This window comes from Phoca vitulina, unplaced genomic scaffold (genome assembly GCF_004348235.1).
Source record: "Phoca vitulina isolate PV1807 unplaced genomic scaffold, GSC_HSeal_1.0 scaffold2, whole genome shotgun sequence".
In the NCBI taxonomy this organism is placed as follows: domain Eukaryota; kingdom Metazoa; phylum Chordata; class Mammalia; order Carnivora; family Phocidae; genus Phoca; species Phoca vitulina.
In genome coordinates this window covers 24196721-24224667 of record NW_022589705.1, presented here as the reverse complement: position 1 = coordinate 24224667, position 27947 = coordinate 24196721, and the positions used below count along the sequence as shown (strand labels likewise).

At 36.6% G+C, this 27947-nt stretch overlaps 1 protein-coding gene across 7 annotated transcripts in view; it reads left to right on the top strand.

Moving 5' to 3' along the window:
- FNBP1L (formin binding protein 1 like) overlaps positions 1–27947 on the top strand; it is a 103214-nt gene that overhangs the window by 10076 nt on the left and 65191 nt on the right. For 3 of the 7 annotated variants that reach the window (XM_032423471.1, XM_032423481.1, XM_032423490.1), the window contains exon 1: positions 24640–24751. The exons of 1 other annotated variant lie outside the window; for it this stretch is intronic. In XM_032423471.1, coding sequence (XP_032279362.1) covers positions 24725–24751 — 27 coding nt within the window. In that variant the 5' untranslated portion in view covers positions 24640–24724. Of the gene's footprint in view, positions 1–24638; positions 24752–27134; positions 27649–27947 lie in introns of those variants that run through there. 3 more of the 7 variants (XM_032423452.1, XM_032423438.1, XM_032423461.1) reach the window with 2 other exon arrangements.

The following is a 27947-nucleotide window of genomic DNA, read 5'->3' as shown; positions in this document are numbered from 1 at the left end:
TTAGGGCATACTAGGGGCTCCTGGGTGGCTCAGTCGTTAAGTGTCTGCCTTCGGCTCAGGTCATGATCCCAGGGTCCTGGGATCGAGCCCCACATCGGGCTCCCTGCTCGGCGGGAAGCCTGCTTCTCCCTCTCCCACTCCCCCTGCTTGTGTTCCCTCTCTCACTGTGTCTCTCTCTGTCAAATAAATAAATAAAATCTTAAAAAAAAAAAAAAAAAGATTAGGGCATACTGAGTTCTGATATGCCCTACCTGTAAGTTTAGGGTTTGGGCCATTTGAAGTTTTTGATTCCTTTAAGGGTTTTTGCTTAATAGTTCCCCCTGGGATTGTTCAGATCTTCTACCTCCTTTCCAATCCTATTGTGAAAGCTCAGGAGGTGTTTACTGTAGTTTTTCTTTTGAAGTCACACTTATCACCGCTGTTTATGGTGCTGGGGGCTACAACTTGTTTTTTTTTTTTTTTTAACAGGTGCTTAAACAAATAGTTTATTTGTCTTATTATTTTTTTTTATTTTTAAAGATTTTATTTATTTATTTGAGAGAGAGAATGAGAGAGAGAGAGCATGAGAGCGGGGAGGGTCAGAGGGAGAAGCAGACTCCCCGCCGAGCAGGGAGCCCGATGCGGGACTCGATCCTGGGACTCCAGGATCATGACCTGAGCCGAAGGCAGTCGCTTAACCAACTGAGCCACCCAGGCGCCCCTTATTTGTCTTATATAACAAGATATTGGGTAGGCAGTCACTGGCTTGGATTTAGAACTTAACACTTTCAGGACTGTTTTGGACTTTCCCTCAGTTGCAAGTTCCAGCTCCAACAATCTTGTCTGTATTTAAGGCCAAAAAAAGAAAAAAAAGGAAAGTAAGAAAAAGAAAGAGTAACAACATCAAATATGTCTGCCTCTTTGTCAGGAAGGCAAAAGCTTTCCCAGTGTTTCTACAACAAACTTCCCCTTAGGTCTCATTGTCCAAAGCTGGGCACATTGCCACCTGAATAAGAGTAGGGTTTTATTAGAAAGGAAGAAGGGGAATAAGTATAAGGTACCCCAAAATAGAGAATTTATGGTGTCTGTCCTCAGGGAATTAATGACTGCTTTGTAGAGGCAAACACACACATGCATATTTATTTATTTATGGATATTTGAATAATAGCAAGAGGGTTAAGAAAAGGCAGTAATACAAGTGATGAAGCAGATATTTTAGAGTTGAGGTCTTTCAGAGTCTGACATGGCCCACCATCATTTTAAGAGCTTGATGGTAAAGGGCTTTTGTGTCTTACCTGGAATTTATAGCCCACCTTTTGTTTGCCATACTGTGCCATGTTGATATCACCTGCCAGAATAGATGGGTGTTTTGCATAATGGTCAGAATTGATGGTCAGGGCTTGTTGAAGTTTACCTAACCTCAGGCTGAGTGAAGGAAGTTCTGAACTGCAGGGACTGAGGAAGGGGTAGTGAAAAAGAAGTCCAGAAGTTTATTTTGTGAAGAGAAAGTTTTCCTGGATGTTGGAAACAATAAAGATCTCCTGTAATGATCCAGGTCTCTTAGTCATGTAGATATAATACCAAGCTATAAAATTGACTCCAGGAAGTAAGAGGCCATCAGCCTGGAGTTACTGGCACTTGCTTTTCTTTCTTTCTTTTTTTCTTTCTTTAAATTGATACATCAGAATGGTACATTTCTTACAAATAATGAATATTAGTATATTATTATTAACTAAAATCCAAAGTTTATTCAGATTTCCTTAGTTTTTACCTAATGTCTTTCTGTTCCATGTTACATTTAATTGTCATGTCTCCTTAGGCACTTCTTGTCTACCATTTTTTCAGACTTGTTCTTGACCTTGAGAATTTAGAGGAGTATTGGTCAGGTATATTGCGGGGTGCCTCTACTGGAATTTGTTTGATGTTTTTATTTGTGATCGGACTGGGGTTACGTGTTTTGGGGAGGATGATCAAGTGCCATTTTCATCACATCATTTCAAAGGTACATATTATCAACAGGATTTATTACTGTTTGATTTTGCTCACTTGGCTGAAGTAGTGTTTGTCATATTTCTTCCCTATAAAGTTATTTTTTCCCCTTTTTCTATACTGTACTCTCTGGAAGGAAGTCACTGTTGTAGCCCACACTTAAAGAGAAAGGGGTTATGCTCCCTTTTTTTATGATTGGAGTAGCTACATAATTTATTGGAATTCTGCATGGAAAATTTATCTCTTCTCCCCCATTTATTAATTTACTCATTCATTTATAGCAGTATGGACTCAAGGATATAATCCAGTGCTGCTTCATTTATTTTGCTCAGATTGTTCCAGCTTTGGCCATTGTGAGTGCTTTCAGTTGGCTGCTGTGCCCCTGTAACACATCTCCATCAGTAAGGACTTTTAAAAAAAAAAGATTTATTTATTTGAGAGAGAGAGAGAGAGAGCGCGCATGAGCAGGAGGAAGGACAGAGGGAGAGGGAGATAGGGAAAGCAGACTACCCACTGACAGGGAACCCGACATGAGGCTCGATCTCAGGGTCCTGGAATTGGATGCTCAACCAACTGAGCCACCCTGGCACCCCAATAAGGATTTTTTTAAAGAACAACTTTACTTCCTTGGACTATAAGATGGTCCAGGCTCATCTTGCATATTTTCTGTCCCAGTCCTAGAATCAGCCATTTCTCCAAAGAGCCCTGGTTCCTTTTATTGGAGAATGGTATTAGAGACCAAGATACAGGTGGTAGATGTGCTTGCTACTGCAGTTTTATTCTTTTAGTCTCTCTCAGCTGATAAAACAAAGAAATACATGTGTAGGTGCACTGTATCTATAAATAATTCTATATGTCATAATATGTGTGTCTATTAAATATTTAATGATGTCTCCAACAGTAATCCATTTGTATATGTATCCTTCTAGCCTCTTCTTGCTTCTCTGTAAATTCCCACTTGGGACAACTCCCTTTGGCTGCCATCCATTTGCTTAATTGTTCCTTTTCAGTATAGCTGTAGTATAGCAATATCAGAGTTACTAACCTGTAGCCCTGTGGGGAACAACTTTATGAACTAGAGTACAGTGCTTATATGCAGTTCCTTTTCCCCCTAGTTCTACAGACTCTTAATTCTTAAAGTTACTTACGTCAGCACCATTTACTCCCCCCAGCCCCCTCAGTGAACTTGTTTCATACATTTATAATACAGTTAGATTTTTTTTTAATCTCAGTCTGCATTCTTTCTTGGGATCCTCTGACTTTCTCAATGATTTTTTTAAAAATTGCATAGATAGGGGCACCTGGCTTGCTCACTTGGTTAAGCTATCCTCTTGATTTCAGCTCAGGTCATGATCTCAGGGTTGTGAGATTGAGCCCCATATGGGGCTCCAGGCTGGGCGTGGAGCCTGCTTAAAGATTCTCTCTCTCCCTCTCCCCTTGCCCCCACCAGTACCTCCCCTGCTCGAAGTTTCTCTCTCAAAAAATAAAATAAAAAATTGCATACACTAAGGCTATGACTAATAGACTAAGGCTCGTTCCTTGTGCTGTGAATTCTGTAGGCTTTGACAAAGGTATAATGTTATGTATCCAACATTCCAAGATCATATAAATAATAGTTTCACCTCTTAAAAATCCCCTGTGGCCTGTCTCACCCCTGTTAGGATAGCTACTGTGAAAACAACAGAAAAAAAACAAGTGTTGGTGAGGATGTGAAGAACCTGTGCACTATAGGTGGGAATGTAAAATAGTGCAGCTACTGTGAAAAACAGTATGGTGGTTCCTCAAAAATTAACCATGGAATTACCATATAATCCCGCAATTCCATTTCTGAGTATATACCAAAAGAATTGAAAGCAGGGTCTTTTTTGTTTGTTTTAAAGTAAGTTCTACATCCAAAGTGGGGCTTGAACTCAAGACACTGAGATCACAAGTTGCATGCTCTACCTACTGAGCGAGTCAGGCGGTCTGAAACCAGGATCTTGAGAGAGATTTGTACACCCACGTTTATAGCATTATTCACAGTAGCTAGAGAGTAGCAGTCCAGGTATTGATCAACAGATAAATGGATAAGCAAAATGGTGTGTAGATACAATGGAATGTTATTAAGCTTTAAAAAAGAAGGAAATGCTGACCTTTGCTGCTAAAATGGATGAACCTTGAGGACATTATGGTAAGTGAAATAAGCCACAAAAAGAAAATACTGTATGATTCCACTTATATGAGGTACCTAGAGTAGTCACATTCATAGAGACAGAACATAGAATGGTGGTTGCTGGGGCAGAGGGGAGGAGGGAATGAGCAGTTATGGTTTAATGGGTATAATTTTAGTTTTGAAGATGAAAAGAATTCTGCTGATAGATGGTGGTGAATGTACTTAACACTGATTGTACAGTTAAAAATGATTAAGATGGGGGTGCCTGGGTGTCTCGTTAAGCATCTGCCTTTGGCTCAGGTCATGATCCTGGGGTCCTGGGTTCGAGTCCCGCATTGGGCTCCCTGCTCCGCAGGAAGCCTGCTTCTCCCTCTCCCACTCCCCCTGCTTGTGTTCCCTCTCTCACTGTGTCTCTCTCTGTCAAATAAATAATAAAATAAAATCTTTAAAAAAAAAAAGATTAAGATGGTAAATTTTGTCTTATGTATATTTTTACTCCCCTCCACCAAAAAAAAAAAAAAAAAATCCCGTGTGCTGTTACCTGTTCATCCCTCCCTACCCAACTAATGATTTTTTTTTTTTAGTAGACTTCTTTTTAAATTAGCAGTTTTAGGTTCGCAGCCAAATAGAGCGTAAGGTAGAGATTTCCCATATGTCTCTTGCCCCCAGGTATGCATAGCTTCCTCCATTATCAGCATCTTCCACCAGAGTGGTGCATTTGCCACAATTGATGGACCTACATTTACAGATCATTATTACCCAAATCCATAGTTTACATGAGGGTTCACTCTTGATATTGCACATTCTATGGATTTAGGCAAATGTATAATGACATAGCCACCATTCGGATATCATACAGAGTAGTTTCACTGCTCTAAAAGTCCTTTGTGCTCCACCTATTAATTCTTCCTCCTTTCTAACCTCTGACTACTGATCTTTCTTTGGACTTTTCATCACCCTTAAAGCCAGTACCCATTAGGAGTAACTATTTCTCTCTCGTCTGCAAACTCAGGGGACCTTTAGGAAACCTTTAGGACCTTTAGGAAACCACTAATCTACTCTCTTTCACTAAGCATTTGCTTATTTTGGACATTTCATCTAGATGGAATCATACAATATGTGGTCATTTGTAACTGGAATTTTTCAATAAGCATAATGTTTTCAAGGCTTATCTATGTTATAGCATATATAATTAAAATTCACTTTTTTCGGGCGCCTGGGTGGCTCAGACGTTAAGCGTCTGCCTTTGGCTCAGGTCATGATCCCAGGGTCCTGGGATCAAGCCCCGCATCGGGTTCCCTGTTTGGCGGGAGGCCTGCTTCTCCCTCTCCCACTCCCCCTGGTTGTGTTCCCTCTCTTGTTGTCTCTCTCTGTCAAATAAATAAATAAATAAATAAATAAATAAAATCTTAAAAAAAAATTCACTTTTTTCATTACTCAGTAATATTCCATTGTATGCATGCATATACCACATTTTATTAACCTGTTCATCAGTTTATGGACATTTGGGTTGTTTCTACTTTTGGCTGTTATGAATAATGCTGCCATGAACATTTGTGGATAAGTTTTTGTGTGGACATAAGTTTTTATTTCTCTTGGGCATATACTTAGTGGAATTGCTGGGTCATATGGTAACTCTGTGTTTAACTGTTTGAGGAACTCCCAAACCGTTTTTGCATTTTACATTCCCACCAGCAAAATAGGATTCTGATTTCTTCACATCCTTGTCAAAACTTGGTATCATGTGACTTTTTGATTATAGCCATCATAGTGGGTATGAAGTGATATCTCATTGTGGTTTTGATTTGCATTTACTTTATTGACAAATGATGTTGAGCATCTTTTTATGTGCATTTACATATCTTCTTTGGAGAAATGTCTTTTGGCTTCAGTTATTAATGTTCACCTTAATTTGCTGTGGTGGTATGTATTAGTAAAATATAAATAAAAACCAGTATTGATGGCAGTGGTATTGTATTGAGAAAAAAAGAAATTTAATTGCAAAGCTAAGAAGATACAGATGTTTGATTTTTGGCATTTAATTAGAGAAACTTAAAATCCAAGTGTAAATGTTAGCTATGCTCTCTTTTATGTTTAAGAAACTTTTCAGCTAAGTGGCACTCCACTTGGCTTTCTTCCTTTAGCTCTGACCATGATGGCAGTGCTTGTCATTGTCAAGTAGAAACTTCATGTTGTTCGATCTCAGTAGTTTCGGCTATGAAAGGCAAGGAAAGGTGGGGTCTAGGAGATACTTAAAAATAATGAAAACTTCCGTATAATTCATACATGACCTTTTGAATTTTGAATTTTACTGCAGAATTTAGTTAATGTCTGGAACTAAGATAACTTTGTTCTTCAGATCTATTCTAAGAAGACTAATGGCAATATTCTTTTTTAGTGATGCAAGGTAACAAATGCTGCAGTAGTGTTTATTTACTTTTTACTTATTCTTTTGTAGATATAACGTTAGTTGTTAACTGAAGTCACATTTTTGTTTTTCTTAGTATTTTGACTATATTATCTAGGTCGAGTACCTAGATATGTTTTTTTTTTTTTTTTCCTTTTTTCTTTTCCTCTATCCTAATTATTTCTTGGTTAGGTAAAATGTTGATCTGTTTCTGCATTCAACTTCTGATAGTCCAGAAGATATTCTTTATTTTGTGGATTTCATACACTTGAACAACAACAGTTCCTCTCTAGTTTCACTCAGCTTTTGATTATTTGGCCAGTTTGGCCTGGAGATCTGATTTATTAAGTTGTGGGGGTGTAGGTTGGTCAGCCATCTGGAGTTTTATAAAACTTTACTGGTGATTGTGGCTCTTACCCCTGGCTGAGAAACATTGTTAATTAGCAGACCTTAAAACTAACTTGGTGACCATTAGAATCATCTTGGGAATTTAAAGGCAGTAACAAGAAAACAAACTCCCAAGCTCTACTCTAACCTCCTTGATCAGAATCTGAAATATCTTTCTCCATTAAAAGCAACCAGAGCTCCCTGGAGAAATAGCTAATTCCAGGACTGGGGCAGGGAAAGTACAAGATGAGCCTGAACTACATTGTTCTACAGGTAAGGAAGTGCTCAAAGTATGGTGAGGACATGTCAAACAGATCCCAGCTTAAAGGAGCTCCCACTGGCCAAATAATGGGACAGTTTAAAAATCAAAATAAATAGGGGCGCCTGGGTGGCTCAGTCGTTAAGCGTCTGCCTTCAGCTCAGGTCATGATCCCAGCGTCCTGGGATTGAGCCCCGCATCGGGCTCCCTGCTCAGTGGGAAGCCTGCTTCACCCTCTCCCACTCCCCCTGCTTGTGTTCCCTCTCTCTCTTTCTCTCTGTCAAATAAATAAATAAAATCTTTAAAAAAAAAATCAAACTAAATAATGATGTTTTGAATGATAATCTATGGAATAAAATGGGAACCCATGAGTACTGACAAATAAATGAATACATTGAAAGTTTGATGAAAAAGATAATTCATAGTTTCACAGTTAATCACAAAGGGAAAAAGAGTACTTTACACTGGAGAGCCTTGGTAGTTATCATCTTAATCAAGTGATCAGTTAGCATCACCAGTAATGGGACTAATTGAAGTCATGTGCCACCTGACTGAAGGCAATGAGGAGACTGCATCATTTCCTGTGAAAGATGCTTAATCTGAATCATGGGGAAAGATCAAACAAACTCAGAATTGATGTCATTATACAAAATAACTGGCTTGAAACCTTCAAAAGTGTCAAGGTCATTAAAGATAAGAAAAGACTAAGGAACTGTTACAGATTGAAGAACACTAAAGAAACACGACAGTATTGTCACATATCATTCTAGACTTGGTCCTGTTGTTTTAAAGGACATTGTTGGACCAATTGACAAAACTTGAATGAGGTCTGAGAATTAGATGGCAGTATTGCATCATTGTTAACTATCAGATTTTGATGGCTATATTTTCATGTAGGAGAATTTCCATGTTTGTAGAAAATACATAGTAATGGATTTGGGTGTGAGAAAAAAAAGTAAATGGGAGGTGCGAGAAGTAGAAACAGCAAGTACATAAACAGCTCTTTGGAGGAATTTGCTAAGAAAAGAAAAATAAAGTGGGACTAGGTAGGGGAATGGAGTAACCGACTTTCTTGGTTTTTGTCTTTTTTTTTTAACATGGATATTAATGGGATGTATGTTTATGATGAATAGGAAAGATCTAGAGGATTGGGGAATTGATAATGTGGAAGAGGGTACAATTTTAGAATGTACTTAAGTAAGAAATGGCATGGGGTCCATGCACAAATGAAGGAATTGATCTTAGGAGCAGGGACCAAAGGAGCAGAGAAGAAGGTAGAGCACAGGCAGATAGTTTAATAATGTGAAGATGAGGTAATAATAGATTGCTTCAATTTTCCTAGTGAAAATAGAATCTAAATTAGTAGTTGAGAATGAGGAAAGATGGCGTTGGAGGTTTCATGAGCACGAGGAAGTGGCAAATTGTGAAGAGTAGGAGAGTGAACAGACCAGGAAAATGTAGGATTAAAGGTCACTCCTGAAGGCCCTCCTGAGTTTTGTGGTCAAAAATTTAAAAGTGAGACCAAGTAATATGGATGGCTGTTTTTCTCCAGCTCTGTTCAGCTGACGTGATAGGCCTATGGAGGAGTTAGACAACTGTATGTAACCAGGGTTGGATTTTATCAGAAGTACAACAAAGCAAGAGAAGGGCAAAGGAACTGAGGATGCTTGCAAGGGAATGATTACTGTGATAGACCAAGTAAGGCTATTTAACATTGACCCTCTCCCCATTGATGTTTTATCAGAAATGGGGACTTATTTTACATTGGCTTGCTTACCTCTAAGACTTATGAAAAGAGGTAGTGGTTAGGTTCTCTCCAGCAGTAACTAACTGACTTCCTCCACAGTGCTAACTGTATTAAGATTATTCATTTAGTACATTGAAGAATGTTTGGGAATCCAAAGAGTTCAGTTCAAATACTGAGTAAATTTAAAAGATTTTACTGGCTTTTTTTCAACAGTTCATGAGTCAGGCAGGATCCAGTCTAGCAGATAGAAAAGGACCTCCGAGGAGCTACAAAATGGGACGTTTATAGGCAGAAGGGAGCAGGAACAAGGAAGTTAGCATATTGGTTATTGCAAGGTTACTTTCCTTTAGGGGATGACGGGTCTATCAGGAAGATTATCTAACTAATGCTGATGAGGTGACTCCTGATCAGTTTAAGATTTCATTTCTGGGAGAGCCAAAACTGTAATTAAGTCTCAGTTTGGTTATGTGTGACTTAGCATAAGCAAATCCATTTTGAGCTGTCTTGTTTTTAACATCCCCTGTTGCCTTTATCCTGAGGCAGAAACATTAAATGGTATATCTCTGGATATGTTACAATTTTGAAATTGTTGAATTCTCAGATTCTATTTCCTTGTACTAAAAATATTTATCATGGAGATAAACATCTCCCTTACTACTGGTTTTCATTTTTTAATGAACATTTCCAATTCTAAGTTTTGGCTGCTGTCAGCTTCTCTTTAACATCTGACCCAGAATCTCATCACCCCCATTTTTCCGTTCTTTAAAGTTTAATTTAAAACTCTCTTGGCTTTTTCTCATTTATGTGTGTTTTAAACCTGTGAGGGCTCATAAAGGGGACACCCTGTTTCTCTCATGTGTCCTTTGCACCCAGGTCACTTTAGAGCATTCATTGCTGTTCTCTTATGAGTTTTCATATAATTTCTGGGTTTCCAATCTTAAGATTACCAGCGTATCTTCTAGAAGAAGCATGGACTAGGTTTCTCAAACTTGGCTCTATTGACATTTGGGCTGGATAATTTTTTGTTGAGGCAGAGTAGGAGCTGTCCTGTGTACCATAAGAGGTTTAACAGCATCCCTGGCCTCTCCCCACAGGATACCAATAGCAATTCCCCCTCCCGCTTCTCACCATTGAGACATCCAAAAATATCTCCAGACATTGTCAAATGTCCCCTGGGTGGGGAGGGGTTGAAATTGACCCCAGCTGTCAAATGTCCCCTGGGTGGGGAGGGGTCGAAATTGACCCCAGTTGAGAACCATATCGTGGACTGTTGAACTTTTTTTTAAGTACACTCCGTGCCCAGCATGGAGCCCACTGTGGGGCTTGAACTCACGACTCTGAGATCAAGACCTGAGCTGATATCAGGAGTCCGATGCTTAACAGACTGAACCACCCATGCACTCTGTAGATTGTTGAACGTTTAATAAAGATTGTTCATCTACCTTCAAGTCTGGCATAAATCTAACCTGTATATAGTAATTTAGATTTTCAGAAAAAGTGGGATATAAGCTTAAGCTTTGTAAACTTTAAATCATTTTAAGTGAACTGGATGAATATATCTTTAATATGATAGCAGGACATTGATAGATTTTTACTGAGCTGAAATAAATGAAAACAACTTATTCTCAAAGAAATTTGCTAGTGAGTTCTTCTTAAAGCAATTAATTTGTCCATTTAGTTTTTGTAATTTAAAAAACTCTGAATTTCTTCAAAGAAATTGCATATACAGGGGCACCTGGGTGGCTCAGTCGGTTAACTGTCTGCCTTCTGCTCAAATTATCCCAGAGTCCTGGGATCAAGTTCCGAATCGAATCGGGCTCCTTGCTCAGCAGGGAGCCTGCTTCTCCCTCTGCCTGACACTCCCCCTGCTTATGCTCTCTCTCTCTGACAGATAAATAAATAAAATCTTAAAAAAAAAAAAACAAGAAGAATATCCAAATTATAAAAAAAAGAAATTGCATATACATACACATGTATAATGACTGAGCAATAGTCTTTCTTAATGACCCTGAATGCATCTTTTCTATGTTCAGTATAAAGCCACAAGATGGGTCAACATTCAGTATTAACTGATACTTGCTATTAAGAGATAAAGTTTCTACGTAGTCTTTATATTTAATTTTTATAGCGTCTATGTATTATACCTTGACATTAGCAAGAATAAAAATAAGTAGAAAAATGTAACTCAGTTTGCTTATAGTTAAAAAATTTGACTAACATAAACTCAAATACTAGTCTGTAAAGAAAGCATTCTGTTTTTACATATATATTTATATATGTATATTTATATATACATATATAAATTTTAAAAAAAATTATGTAGTCACAACATAAGATCACTGAATGATCTAATCTATATTTAATCCTAAGGAAGGACAGTCATTCCTTCTCAAAACTTTATGCCATAGATGACAACACATAGCTCATTTAAAAAGTTAAAAGTCAAAAGATTCTCAAGTCCATTGAGGACTTGCATTTTGGCATATCCAATAAAAACGCTTACAGGTGTTCAGGGCCATGTTAGCTTGCTTTGCCCACTATTAATCTCATCTGGTAGAATGTTTAAATTGACCTGAAGTTGGAGCACATGCCACCTTTTAAAAAAAAAAAATCAGTTTGCTTAAAATGAGATCAGGAGTTTTGATGTATTGAGTGTTTGATACAACTTAATTGTTATATCATTGTGTATGTGATAACTTCATGAGAATTAAAATAATATCCTTATTCAGTTAAAAAGAAGTCAAAAAGTGGGGTGCCTGGGTGGCTCAGTTGTTTAAGCATCCTACTCTTGATTTCGGCTCAGGTCATGATCTCAGGGTTGTGAGATGGAGCTCTGCATTGCTTCTGGCTCTGGGCTCAGCGGGCACTCCACTTCCCCTTTCTCTCCCTCCTCCCCTCCTCCTGGCTTGTGTAATCTCTCTCTCTCTCTCTCTCTCTCTCAAATAAATAAATAAATAAATATAAAAAAAAAAGTCAGAAAGGTCTGTAAAACTGGAATCAGTACTTGTTCCAAATTAGTCAAAGCAACATATTGAACACTTACCATATATGTTTTACACATACCCATTTACTTTTAATAAAAACCGTAAGAGGTAGGTATTATTATTATTCCCTACTTTACAGATAAGGAAAATGAGACACAGAGACTCAGTAGTTTGAACAATATGCAAAAGCCAGTAAGAGGTGGGATTGGGACTCAGATCCAGATGGTCTGGCTTCAGGATCTGAATTCTAGACTGCTCTGCTATTCTATGTCCTACACATACTGCTGGTGGCAAATGTTCAATCTTGGATTAACTTTCATCTGCCAGCCAGGTCTCCCAAAATGAACTGGTATATACTGAAAAAAATTCACATTAATATAGATATCAGTTGAAGAAAAATGTTTGGAAAGTAAACCTGATCTAAAAACTTAATGTTAACTGTGTTGCAGAGTCACTTATTAGGGTCTTACAAAATTATAAACAATTTTGTTCTTTTCTACAACTCTTGATAACTGAGAAAGATCTGTGTATTATTTACTTTTATTGTGAATGTTTTTTTCCACAAGGAAAAGGTCCTTGTTCTGAACTCATGAGTGTGATACATTAAACCTGTTACCCTATCTTGTTTTAAATTGTGTACATTTCCCAGAATCTCAAAACCTTTTCCAAGTGTGGAAGAAAAACACAGTTTTAAAAAATGTTTTAAAGTAAAAATTGACTTTACTCAGTGCATATATATTGAACATTTCCTATGCATAAACACTGTGTCAAGCACTTTCTTAGTTAATCCTTAGGGAGCTTAAAATCACAGGGCTTAAAACAAATGACATTTTCCAAACTTGGGATTTGCTGAGATGGTAACTCTAAGTAACAATACTATATGCCACGGTGGTCCCAGTGAAAAACCTGTATTTTTGCCTTAGTTTCTTCTTGGTTATTTTGCCTGCGTTGAGTGTTTTAATCCCCCTGGAGAACCATGGCCCTACTACCCTTTCCTAGTTCCTGCCAACACTCTAGCTCCTGGCATACTATTGTTTTTAGTACACCTCACCCACTGAGGTAAGTTAGATGTACTGTTCTTAGTACATCTGCCATATAAACATAACTGAATTCCAAGCAGCACTTCCACCGACTTCCCAAAGGATTTCTTCCTGGAGCTTTTGTTGCCTGCATCAGCCAGATTGGACATAACTGTTATGAAGAACTGCCTAAATTATACTTGTTTATGAAGCACTTGGCTGGCTCAGTTGGTGGAGCATGCATCCCTTGATCTCGGGGTTGTAGGTTTGAGTCCCAAGTTGGGTGTTGAGATTACTTAAAAATAAAATCTTTTTTTTTTTAATTTAAATTTTACTTAGCATATAGTGCAATATTGGTTTTCTGGAGTAAAAATAAAATCTTAAAAAAAATTGTACTTATTTATATATATTTTGGACCGATGTTCCCAAATCCAACTGTACATGAAAATTCCTGGGTACGTAACTCCAGAGATTGATTCAGTAGTTCTGGGGTTGAGTCCCAGGTTTTGTTATTTTTAAAACTCCCTAGGTGCTTCTTAACTAACAATCATGTTTGGGAATCTTTGCTTTGGACTGTTGATTCTCAAATGCTGGTCTCGGAACAAACATTTCACAAATAATTGCATAAAATGAGAAGAATAATACATGGTGATTTTTTTTTAAATATAAGTTGCTAATACTAATTTAAAGGACTCTTACTCTGAAATTATATTTTCTTTTGGGGGATTGTATTAAATTATTTCTTTTATAAAATGATGTTAAGTGAAGGCAGTAATTTATGGATTTTATTTTTTAAAGTAAAGACATAAAACAAACACAGTGTTGACAGTCTTTTGTCATTTCCCAAATCTAATCTGAAATTGTAGTCGTCCATGAAATTCAAAAGTCCAGGAACCCCATGTCTTAGACTACTCAACTGCCAGGTCAGGTAACAAACCCAGGCAATTTATCCAGGGGCCATTTCCCCCAGTTTGCCTTGGCTGTTCACTCTTCCTGCTTTGTACCCCAGATAGCCTCAGAACTATTCCCCATGCTTTATAACTTGGAAACTTGGAAGTGTCTCTACAGTGGGAACCTCATGTTAAAAAATTTAATATGAATAGGTCCTTACATTTTTTTATTGATAACAGTGATGATCATTAGACTGTGAGATATATGAATTTTTAGTAATTAAAAAATTTAAATTTAAAAACAGAAATGCAGTCAGCTATATTCATAGAAAAGTGAGAGTGTCAATACTTTTATAGAGTTGACTATTACCAAGAATTACAGTATTAGGTTTAGGGCCCGAATCCATGCTAAGATTTGGATATTGTATCTTTCAGCTTTTAGCAGTTTTATGAAGGAGAATGAACTTCCCAAGTCAGGCGGACACAACATTACACAGAATTTAGCCATTCAGAAATTCCTGGGGAGTGCTGAGATTTATATAGCAATTTTGAAAAATCCCAGAAATAATATTTCTTCTTATGGGAAGTTTAATTTTGACTCAGGTTTTCTCTAATTCATACAGTCACATTGACAGGAAATAATTGATGATTCAGACACATACTGAGGTTTGCTTTCCAAAAGGCAGCCATTGAATCATCAAAATTTGTAACTCTTCTAAATCTCTTCATTTCACACTTCCCTAAAGTACTGCAGTTCTTCACAGTTTATGATTTTTCTGAACTCGGGACGATTTAGCAAGGAGAAATGAGTAAACCTCTATTAGCCATAATACCAATAATACTAATGCACATCGTACCAGCCTGAGTCTGAATACAAATACAAATCATTAATGCTTTTGTCTTTTCTGCAGTGTCAAATGGAAAGGCTCCCAACTTTGTACCCCTCACAAACCGCTCAACTTCTGAGAACCCATTCCTCTCTATACAAAATAAGGATAATACCACTGACTTCATAGGTTTGTGGGTTAAATGAGATAATGCACATAAAGTTCCTCCATGCTTTGGGGGCACTGGAGTGTACATCCCTTGAAGTATCTTTATACATCCTCACTCATGAACCCTGGGGGCCCTACAAGTCGGGTCTCTCAGGATCTTTTAATTCTAAATCCTCCTAATTTATTTTATTTATTTATTTTTAAAGATTTTATTTATTTATTTGACAGAGCACACAAGCAGGGGCAGCGGCAGGGAGAGGGAGAAGCAGGCTCTCCACTGAGCAGGGAGCCCGACATAGGGCCCAATCCCAGGACCCTGGGATCATGACCTGAGCCAAAGGCAGATGTCCAACTGACTGAGCCACCCAGGTGCCCCCAAATCCTTCTAATTTAAAGAAGCAGCTTATTAAATCTCTTCAACAAGTTTCTACGTAATAAAGTTTCCAGACTGTTTCCAAGAGCAAACAGTGGTTTAAGGTAGAACTGTGAAAAAAAATTCATAATCCTGATGATCACTTCTTCTGATGCCTGTTATTAATAATCTTACCTGTGTTACCATAGAATCACTCCCAAATAAGTGCTACACTAGAAGAGGTACATAACCAATAAGTAGCTGAAGCTTCCACTCTTTTGTTGTAGGTGTCTCTCCATATTGTAGAACAGACTTCTTAATTTCTATATAAGCAGTTAGATAGGCCTCAGTTTAAGTAGGCCTATATAGGAGATTTTGGCTAAAAATCTCAGACAGTCACTTGCTGAATACTACTCTCTGAATATTTTAGTGACCGCACACTTTAGACCCAATCTTCAGCACTACCAACCTGTCAATAGTCATTTGGTATTAATACCATCAGAAAGGAAGACAGTATTGACGGCTGAAATGATTAAGAATTTTTAAGAGGAAAATTCAGGAAACTAATGGACCATTAATTATGGGATAAAATAACAATTCTCAAAAAAATTTAATCAATTTAATAAGTCATACAAGCCTGTAATTGTGTTCTGTGCTTAAATGAAGGCATAGTAAAACTCAAGAGAAATTGAGATTCAAAACAGATTTTACCTCTGAGCTGGGAATACAACAAAAAGTAGCAGACTGCTATCCATTTATAATATCTTTTTAGCACTTTATTGTATTTCCTTGCCACCTGTGAATAAACAGTCTAATTCTGAATAACTGTTGGTCATTTTCCTCAATCCTTTTCGGAAGTAGAGAAATAAATTGAAAGAAAAAAAAAGGGAAAGTATTTGTATGTAAAATTTCAGTCTATTCCATTTGAATACAAATCTACCAGAAAAACAAGAGTGCTAACCTGAAAGTTTTTTGTTTGCCTTATTTCCAACTTTTCTTAGCTGCTAACCCTCTTTTAATTGTTATTCTAAATATATGACGTAATTTACATTAACAAGTACAAGTCATTCCTTTTCTGTTGACAGTCATTTTGCTGTAGACATTAAAAGTCTAGGTAAGAATTTTAATAGTTCCTCTTTAAATTTATCTCACAGATACAATACTTGTTAGTACATCTTCATGTGCAGTATAAGGTTTACTCCAGTGCTCTTTTAGGAGTAAAAAAGGATCAATCTTAATAGGAAGTTTTTTTTAAAAAGTCTGAAGTTATGTATTATTCATTCAGAGTACTATGCACAGTGATGGTATATGGGAATGAAAGCTAGTATTAACTACCCCACCTGCTCATAAGCCAGTTTTTTTGAGGTTGAAGTAAGAATCCTATAGAATCAATATGAAAAGGGCAAGGTGGCCATGTAAATTTAAAGTGGTATTAATAGTACCTATTTTATGTTAACATGCAAGAGAATTCATTTACTTGACCATTTACCTTTTACTCAGTGCCTACCAGCAATAATATAATTGCATTACATACAAGAAAGAATAAATAGCTAAGTCATGTATGTTTTCTGAATATTCCTGCTTTTGGATCTTAGAGACTCTTCTGAGTAGGTTAATGTACACTACTTTTGTACCATATAAAATTTTACTTTAATACTAACAATTATAATTTCTTGATTCTACGGATTAAGATTTTCCCATACTATTTAGAAAATAAACCATAAAAGTTCAGTCTGGGCCAGTTCTGCTTCTTCCAAATATAATAGAGCATATATAGATATAGCTAAATTATTTCAGTACTTAAACCATAATTATATGCTAAGAATAATATGAGGTCACTCTTTGGAGTTATTCCCATGAATATACGAACAACTAAGTAATTCTTCAGATTAGATTAGGGCCAGGAAGCCCATTTGCTCTCTAAATAATATAGTCTTTGAGCATTTACTTAATTAAGTGTACTCATTTTTTTTTTTTTAAGATTTATTTATTTTAGAGTGTGGGGGTGGGGGCAAAGGGAGAGGGAGAGAGAGAGACTCTCAAGGAGATTATCCTCTGAGTGAGGAGCCCTACACAGAGCTGATGTGGCTTGATCTCGTGACCTGAGATCATGACCGAGCCGAAATCAAGAATCAGTTGCTCCGGGAGCCTGGGTGGCTCAGTCGTTAAGCGTCTGCCTTCGGCTCAGGTCGTGATCCCGGGGGCCTGGGATCGAGCCCCGCATCAGGCTCCCTGCTCAGCGGGAAGCCTGCTTCTCCCTCTCCCACTCCCCCTGCTTGTGTTACCTCTCTCCCTGTGTCTCTCTCTGTCAAATAAATAAATAAAAGATTAAAAAAAAAAAAGAATCAGTCGCTCAATGAACTGAGCCATCCAGGTGCCCCCTAAGTGTACTAATTTGAAGGAAGAAAACAGGAACAACTAAAACATCTGTATCCTTAATTCAGCTGTTACTCAGCTCTATTCCCTTGGACAAATAGCATAATCTTGGCTTCAGTTTTCTCATCTGTAAATAGAGAGGCTGACCTTTGATATCCCTTCTAGACATATGATCTGTGATTAGATTTCATACTTAAATTGTGCTCACAATTTTAGATTTAAGAGTCTGAAATGGGGGAAAGGGAAAGAGGCTAGGATAAAAAGGAAAATGAACTCAGGGGGAAGAAAGCCAAGAAATCAGAGATTATGCAAAGGGATGCTTAGTACTGTTCTGGAGAATGTTCATATTAAACATTTGAATGCGTATATATAGGGACTGGTTCTGCTCTTGACTCTACCGTTTGTTAATCATGTTCTTTGGTCTGAGGACAGAGGAGAAAATGTCTGCTCCAGGGGATTGATACTGTATTATTGGTGTGAGGGTAGAGGAACACTGGCAGGAAGTTGTCCAGGATAGAAGGTAGCAGGGACAGGGATGAAAGTTGATGACCAGAGAATTTGAGCCAGGGCAAAAGAGTATAACATAAAACTAGATTTAAAGTAGTTAATCCTGGGGCACTGGGTGGCTCAGTTGGTTAAGCGTCTGCCTTCAGCTCAGGTCATGATCCCAGGATCCTGGGATCGAGCCCCACATTGGGCTGCCTGCTTGGTGGGGAGTCCACTTCTCCCTCTTCCTCTACTGTTCCCTCTGCTTGTGCTCTCTCTGTCAAATAAATAAATAAAATCTTAAAAAAAAAAAAAAGTAGTTAATCCTATTCTGTAGTCTCAGCTTTACCCTTAAGTAACCACTGAATGACCCTGAGCTCAAGTTTGAGATTTGGGAAGCAGAGCAGTGCTAAACAAGAGGCTAATGTGAAGCAAGTGAAAATCAGTAGGATCCTCAAATTACAAAGAACTGTGAAATGAGAGGGACAGGTGGGAAGATGGATCATCAATATAGATGCTATGGTATTGTCAGAAATTGTAAAATTAAAGAAGATGTTAGATAATTTACAGGTGTAGTCCTTGCTTTGAACGTTGTTTCATAGAACGGATATGTCCTGATAGTATGTAAATTTATTTTGGATCAGTAGAATCATTTTAAAGGTATTTAAAAAATTTATTTTAAAGGTCTACAGAGAACAGTTATCTTGTAATTTAAGTGTCTTGTAAACATGGCATCTATATGTTGAGTTTGCTTAAAGACATAAAACCTGTATGTTGATGCACGTTCAGATATACAAATCTGACCACTGAAAATTAACCATCACTGCAGTATTTAATTATTCTGAGTATTATTCTGAAAATACTAGCCAATGAAGTTAAAGAGAAATTGTGATTATTTAATTATTAACTCTCCTTCCCACTAAATATTTTTGCTCACATTATGTCCCTACTGCCAAGCTCAGCACTCTTTCACTTGTTGAATAAATGAATAATAATAGACACCAGTACCAAGCACTGTGTTGAATGCTTTATATCATTTAATGTTCTCACTTTGGAGTCCTGTAATTACACCAGTTTTATAGTTGTGGAACCTGAGGCTCAGGGGTCAAGAGCTACTAAATAATACTAGTGGATGTGGGGGGCATGTGGGTGGCTCAGCCCATTAAGTGTTTGACTTTGGCTCAGGTCATGATCTTGGGGTCCTGGGATCCAACCCTGTGTGGAGCCCCGCATTGGGCTTCGCACTCATCTGGGAGCCTGCTTGTCCCTCTCCCTCTGCCCACCCCCCCAACTCATGCACGCGCGCTCTCTCTCTCCCTCTCTCAAATAGTAAAATCTTGAAAAAAAAACAACAAAAAAACCCCTAGTCTAGGTGGGAAATACAAAGAATTATAAATAGATTCTGCACTTAAGAGCTTGTAGTCTACTGAAAGCTGAATAAATGCTTTAAGTGAACGCAGGAAACATTAGTAGTCTGTTTGCATAGTTATTGAAGTATTGATGTTTGGTCTGATATATCATGTGCTATTTTAATGTATTGATGTGCCACTATTTTTGTTAGTATAATACAGTTATTTTGGAATCTAAAAAATCTGAATCATTTGCATCTTGAGATGTAACCAGGTAGTTATATATGTACTCCACAGTAGAATTTCAGATTAAACAAAGGTCAGAGTTCTATAATTACATACTTTTCAAGAGGAAAACGAGAATCATTGATAAAGCGTAACTCTGTAGCAAGAATAATTGTAATTTAATTCAGAGAATATGAACATGAAAGTACAAAAAATGATGTATAGGTAAATGTGTTGGAACCCCCATCTCTACATGATGAAACTAAAGGAGATAAAGACCAATCTACAAATTTTTTTTGAAGTAAAAGCTATAACTTTCTAACAGTAAAAACGATTTTAGTTCCTGTTAAAAGACAGTTCAAAAGATTTTCTCAAAAGCTATTCACGAGATGAGATTACTTGAAGATTAAAGCATCATAGGAAAATATGTGGTGGTAGCTTGTAGCTATCTCCTCACTGCTCTCTTCAGGCAGAAAGTGTATCAGCAGCTGGAAAACTGCATAAAAATATGTACAACAAAAAAATGTTATTGGCTCTTTCAATGAAAGATTACTTTTAAAAAGTCAAATGAAATTTTATTTTCAGGTGTCATAATTAAGTGATCATCAGTGTATGTACTGTTCAGTTTATTTTAGAATATTTTTATTAAATGTGCTAGTTTATGTTAAAAATAACCATGTGTGTTTTACATTGTTTTGTAAATTTATATTTATGAAAGTTGCCATTTTGTGATGTTTAGTGTTATATTTATAAAAATGTATTTGTAGTCTATATTTTAATTTTTTAAAAAAGATTTTAGAGAGCATACGCATGCAGGGAAGAAGGGTAGAGGGTGGAAAGGGAGAGGGAAAGAATCTCAAGCAGACAATGCATGGAGTGGTATGTGGGCCTTGATCTCATTACCTTTAACCAACTGAGCTACCCAGGTGCCCCCGTAGTCTATATTTTAAATGCTTTAGTTTCACTGATTTTTTTTTCACCTGTTTTTTTTTAAGGAGTTACTAAATTGTGAACACTTCAAAATACTGGTATTAAAACTGATGTTTCTATGGTAAATGAAGTAAATGCCAAAATAAATAAATACTGGTATTAAAATTAGTATTTTAGTATTAAATTCTGAAAATATTTTTGTAGTAGAAACTACATATTCATTGCATACATTCTTTTGCATGTTGGGTATATTGTGCAATAAAAAGAAAAATATAGAATTGAAAAAAATGTACTGCATAGGCTGTACCTTAGATTTGGGTATTCAGAGAAAAGAGGAATTTTGTGTATTTTATTTTATTTTTCATTTCTTGTTTTTTTTTTAAAGTTTATTATTTTTTTGGTAATCTCTATACCCAGTGTGGGGCTCAGACTCACGACCCAGAGATCAAGAGTCGCATGCTCTTTTGAATTTGGTTATTTTAGAAGTATATAGATTAAGGTCTTTAAAATTTTGTGACTTTTCTGAAAATATTTTGTATCAAGTTTTGTATGTGCTGTTCTTTAGAAATTTGTAGCTTATAATGATGTACTGAATGGTGACTAACATAATTTAAAAAAAAAATTTGTAGCTTAAAAAAACCCTTCGAGTGTGACTTACCAAAGAATCACATCATTTGCTTCCTTTGTGCACATAGTGAACTATTCAGAAGTTAACCGGATGTTTTTCTTTCTAATGGCCACTTTTTAATTTTTTAAATTTTAATTCTGATATAATTAACATACAGTGGCATATTATTTTCAGGTATGCAGTATAGTGATTCAACAATTCTATACGTTACTCAGTGCACATCATGATGAGCTCATTATCAGGGAGCTTCACCTATTTCACCCATTTCCTTCCCCTACCTCCCCTCTGGTAACCATCAGTTCTCTATATTAAAGAGTCTGTTTTTTTGTTTGTGTCTCTTTTTCTTTGTTCATTTGTTTTTTGTTTCTTAAATTCCATGTATGAATGAAATCATATAGTATTTGTCTTTCACTGACTTATATCATTCGGCATTATACCCTCTAAATTCATCCATGTTGTTGCAGATGGCAAAATTTCATTCTTTTTTAAGACTGAATAATATTCCAGTGTGTGTGTGGGGGGGGGTGTGTGCGCGCACGCGCGTGCATATCACATCTTCTTTATCCTTTCATCTATCAGTGGGTAGTTGGGCTGCTTCCATAATTTGGCTATTGCAAATAATGCTGCAATAAACATAAGGGTGCATGTATCTTTTCAAATTAGTGTTTTTGTATTCTTTGGGTAAATACCCAAAGTGGAATTACTGGATCATATGGTAATTCTATCTTTAATTTTTTGAGGAACCTCCATACAGTTTTTCACAGTGGCTGTACTGGTTTGCATTCCCACCAGTGGTGTACTAGGGTTCCTTTTTCTCCACGTCCTCACCAACACTTGTTTTTGTGTTTTGATTTTAGCCATTTTGATAGATGTGAGGTGATATCTCATTTGTGGCTTTGATTTGCATTTCCCTGATGATTGCCGTTGAGCATCTTTTCATGTGTCTGTTGGCCATCTGGACGTCTTCTTTGGAGAAATGTCTGTTCATGTCTTCTGCCTATTTTTAGTTGGATTATTTGATTTTTTGGTGTTATATAAGTTCTCTATATATTTTTGGATACAAACTCTGTCAGATACATCATTCGCAAATATCTTTTCCCATTCAGTAGGTTGCCTTTTAGTTTCCTTGATTGTTTCCTTCACTGTGCAGAAGCTTTTTATTTTGATATAGTCCCAATAGTATATTTTTAATTTTGTTTCCCTTGCCTCAGGAGACATATCTAGAAAGAAGTTGCTGTGGCCAGTGTCAGAGAAATTTTTGCTTGTGCTCTCTTCAAGGATTTTTATGGTTTCAGGTCTCACATTTAGGTCTTTATTCCATTTTGAGTTTATATTTGTGTATGGTGGAAGTAAGTGGTCCAGTTTCATTCTTTTGCATGTAGCTAACCAGTTTTTCCAACACCATTTGTTGAAGAGGCTTTTTCCTGTTGCATATTCTTGCCACCTCCTAAAGATTAATTGACATTATATAATTGTGGGTATATTTCTGGGCTCTCTGTTCTGTTATCTGTGGGTCTGTTTTTGTGCCAGTACCATACTGTTTGATTACTACAGCTTTGTAATATAACTTGAAGTCTGAAATTTTGATACTTCAGTTTTGTTCTTTTTCAAAATTGCTTTGGCTGTTCAGGGTCTTTTGTGGTTCTATACAAATTTTAGAATTATTTGTTACAGCTCTGTGAAAAAAGCTGTTGGTATTTTGATAGGGATTGCATTAATGGACATTTTAACATTGTATTAAAGGCATTATTATAAAGCATGGAATATTTTTCCATTTGTGTCATCTTCAGTTTCTTTCATCAGTGTTTTATAATTTCCAGAGTACAGGTCTTTTACCTCCCTGGTTAAGCTTATTCCTAGGTTTTTTGTTATTTTTGGTGCAACTGTAAATGGAAATTTTTTTTTGTTGTTTTTTCTGCTGCTTCATTATTAGTGTATAGAAATTAATGGATTTGTGTATATTGATTTTGTATATTGAGACCTTAATGAATTCATTTTTCAGTTCTAGTAAAGGTTTTTGGTGGAGTCTTTAGGATTTTTTATATGCGGTATCCTGTCATCTGCAAATGTTGACAGTTTTACTTTTTCCTTACCAATATGGTTGTCTTTTATTCTTTTTTCTTGTCTGATTGCTGTGGCTAGGACTTCCAGTACTATGTTGAATAAAAGTGGTGAGAGTGGACATCTATGTCTTGTTCCTGATCTTTGGGGAAAAACCCTCAGTTTTTCACCATCAAGTATGATATTAGCTGTGGGTTTTTCATATATGGCCTTTATTATATTGAGGTATGTTCTCTCTAAACCTACTTTGTTGAGGGTTTTTATCATGAATGGGTATTGTACTTTGTCAAATGTTTTTTCTGCATCTACTGAGATGATCGTATGGTTTTTATCCTTTATTCTGATGTGAATGTATCATGTTGATTGGTTTGCAAATACTGAACCACCCTTGCACCCCAGGAAATAAATTGCACTTGATCGTGGTGAATGATTTTTTAAATATATTTGTTGGATTTGGTTTGGTAATAGTTTGTTGAGGTTTTTTGCATCTCTCTTCATCAGAGATATTGGCCCATAGTTCTCTTTTTTTGGTAGTGTCTTTATCTGGTTTTGTTACCAGGGTAATGCTGTCTTCATAGAATAAATTTGGAAGGTTTCCTTCCTCTTCTATTTTTTGGAATAGTTTGAGAAGAACAGGTATTAACTCTTCTTTAAATGTTTGTTAGAATTTACCTGTGAAACCATCTGGTCCTGGACTTTTGTTTGTTGGGAGTTTTTTGATTACCAGTTCAATTTCATTGGTGGTAATTGTTCTGTTCAAATTTTTTGTTTCTTCCTGATTTAGTTTTGGGAGGTTATATGTTTCTGGGAATTTATCCATTTTTTTCTAGCTTGTCTAATTTGTTGGCATAAATTTTTAATAATATTCTCTTATAATCCTTTGTATTTGTGTTGTTGTTATTCTCTTTCATTTCTGGTTCTGTGTTGTGTATAATTTGAGTTCTTTCTCTTTTTTTTTTTTCTTTGATGAGTCTGGCAAAAGATTTATCTATTTTGTTGATCTTTTCAGAGAACCAGCTCCTGGTTTCATTGATCTGTTTGTTCTCTCAGTTACTATATCATTTATTCCTTTTCTAATCTTTATTATTTCTTTCCTTGTACTGGTTTTAGATTTTGTTTGTTCTTCATTGTCTAGCTCCTTTAGGTGTAAGGTTAGGTTGTTTGAGATTTTTCTCACTTTTTTTTTTTTTTTTGAGCTTTTTCTCACTTCTTGAGGTAGGCCTGTATTGCTCTAAATTTTCCTCTTAGAACAGCTTTTGCAGCATCCCAAAGATTTGGAATGTTGTGTTTTCATTTTCATTTGTCTCCATGTATTTTTTTATTTCCTCCTGATAACTTGGTTGACCCATTCATTGTTTAGTAGCATGTTATTCAACCTATCTATATTTTTGTTCTTTCCAGATTTTTTCTTATGGTCGATAGCTAGTTTCATAGCATTGTGGTTGGAAGAGATGCATGGTATGACTTCAGTCTTTTTGAATTCAGGATCGTGTCTTACCATATATCTTCATGAGGACCACTTCTGTTGAATTCCAGGTAAAGGTGTTTAACTGCCTATTCAACATATCTTGGATGTCTAAGGATATCACAAACTTAACTGCCTAAAACCAAAACTTTTGTCTTCCCCTTGACCAGACTTGTTTACTTAATTGCTTGTTTAGTTCAAAGCAAATTTATCCTTCTAGGTCATGGTGCTCAAAATTGATGTCTCTCTTTCACAACCCACACTGAAAACGTCAGAAAATTTTGTTGCCACTGCCTTCAGAATATATCCAAAATCTTACCACTTTTCACTTTGCTCTTCTACCCTGGTCCAAGCTAACCTGATCTCTGATATGGATTATTGCAGTAGCCTTCTCCAAAAGTCTCCCTTGCCCAGAATCATTTTTTTTTTTTTTAAATCAACATAGAAGCCAGAGTGATCTGTTTAATAATCTGAGTCAGGTCATGTTAGGCTTACGCTCAAGAACCTCCAATGTGTTTTCATCTCAGTCAGTGTTAAAGCCAGTGTCCTTATGGTGGGAGATAAGGCTTGTGCAATCTGCATTCTGACCCCATACACTTCCCATTTTAACTTCTACGCTTCCCTCTGTTCATTCATCTGTGGCTTGCTTATTCAGCTTCTTACTCTTCCTGGAATACATCAAGCATATGCAGGCTCAGGGTCTTAAACATTTAAACAACTACACCTGAAATTGCACTCATTTTTCGGGTAGGGTGAAACACTAAGGCTGTGGCTGGTGTATCCAAAGTAGTAAGCAGGAGGGCAGAATAAAAGCACATAGGTGTTCATGGTAAAAATAGAGTTGGAGAATGAGGAATTATCTTCTGATTGTGTCTTTTATTCAGGTAGGAAGCAAGGTTATTGGCTGAGAGTGAAATGGATAGAAAGTGGTGTGAATTTAAACTGAAAGAGGGTATAAGATAGTTGGCTGGGATAATGGGATGGGGAATGGGTTCAGGCTAAGTAGTATTTAAGCCTTTTGGGTTGATAAGCACACATTTCAAAGTGTGACCAGTCAGTATGGTTGGTTGGTTGGTTCTTCTGCCTGTCTGTCCTTCCTTCCTTCCCCGCCCCCCCCCCCCACCTTTTTCCAGCAGCATGAGGAAGGGTTGGTGAAGAGTTAAGTATAAAACCAGGGTTGAAATTTGACAAAGCAAGAGAGGGCAAAGACAGTATAGGCTATTTGCATGGAGTGATTACAGTGATGGCTTATGGAATCCAAGCTGTGTCAAGATGGAAATGCAGACAGGAGGGGGATGAGCAATAGAAGTAATTTGTCAGGATCAGTGGATTGAGGTCTCTGTGGGGTCAAAAGTTACTCCCCCTGGGGCACCTGGCTGGCTCAGTCAGTAGAACACGTGATTCTTGATTTCCGGGTCATGAGTTCAAGCCCCATGTTGGGTGTAGAGCTTACTTTAAAAAAAAGTTACTGGCCTTGGGGTACTGGAGTTTGTGAGTTGGCAGACAGGGTTAGCCATCTGAGAATGAGAGTCTTGAAATTTATTGGAGGAGGAGATGTTGTAGTTATTGCTAATAACAATGGGGATGACCATTGGAATGAGTTGCTGAGATAGAGTGGAAGAGAAAGTCATGAGAAGAAAAGTAAAATAATGTGCTGTAGGGTATTGGAAATATTATCTGTATAGATTTTGAAGTCACTGAGAGCTTAATTTAAAATTTAATTGAAAATTAAAATGTAATAGGTAAGTTTTCCAAATATACAAGTTTTTTATCTATTTTTTAAAGAACGGGGGCACCTGGATGGTAGTTCAGTTGGTTGAGTGGCTAACTCTTGATTTCGGCTTAGGTCATGATCTTGGGGTCCTGGGATTGAGCCCCGCATCAGGCTCCTTGCTCAGTGGGGAGTCTGCTTGAGGATTTTCTCTCTCTCCCCCTCTCCCTTTCCCCACCACTTGCTCTCTCTCACTCAAATAAACAAATCTTTAAAAAAAAAAAAAAAAAACCACAAGGAAACAAATCCAAATAATTAAGTTATTTATTTTAAAATTAAAGTATCCCTGTTTACTTTGGGGGTAGATGTTGTTGACTCTGAATTACAAATTGATTTTTTAAGCTCCATGAGACTTAAAAAAAGTTTCCAGTTTTGTATGAATCCAAGAATGAGAAAAGTCAGTTGTGTTAGATCTTAAAAATGTTTTTGGTAGTACTTTGGTATTCAGAAGTGCTAGAGAAACTTTGGCAGAAAACCAGAGCTATAGAGTAAGCCCAAACTAGGACAGCAAAGTCATTATTCTGGTTTTTAGTGAAGAAAGTTGGTTTTTTTTTTTTTTTTTTTATAAATAGTTGTGACCCTTGGTGCTTTACCAAAAGTACTTTACTGGGACTTCATTTGGATGCAAGGCTGTGTCAAAGTAATTAGAAAAACAAGGATTGAATATAAAATAGTGACTTCTGAAAAAAATTACATTTTGTGATACAGAAAATACTTATTTTTAGTTAAATTGCATTAAAGATACAATTTTATAGATAAAAGTAAGGTGACTGAGTAAATTTAGTATTTATTATCACACATCACTATACAGTAGAACCAGTAGAACCTTGGAGCAACATGTAATTCATTTGATTTATGCTGAATAGTGTGGACATTTAGTTGGTGTTGATGCCAACTTTAATTTAGAATGTTTTCCTTGTGTTCCCAAATGAAAAGGTAAAATAACTTTAAACATTTTACAGAATTAAAAAACAATACCTGAAGGAAACAGAAAGTAATAGCTTTTTTGAATTTAAATATAAGATAACATTTAATTAGGGCATACCACTGAGGGGAGAGAGCACATTTCACAGAAGCTGTGTAAGAACGAATGTGTTGGAAAAGGAAGTGAGGGGTTAATGAAGGCAAGGAAATGGAAGAAGTTGGACTCTGCCAGTAGTCTAGAGTAAATCCATAGAAATAAGAGCAATGCTAAAGGTAGGAAGAATGGGGGAGTAAAGATAAATTGCCTGTTTTGATAACTGAATATTATTTATTTGTAATCCATAGGTGGTTTCAGAATACTGCTTAATTTCACTTCTTTAGCTTGTTTTGAGCGTTTCCTGACATTTTCCGCTATATAGTCCAAGGTATTTGCTGGCGTGGACTGGGGAAAAATGTGATCTCGGGCTTTGAAACTAAAGGGATTAGAGGGTTTTACCTATGAATACATAAGGCTTTATGATTGATTCTTATTTTTTGACTTAAGAGTTTTCTACTTTATTTTGTGTTAGTAA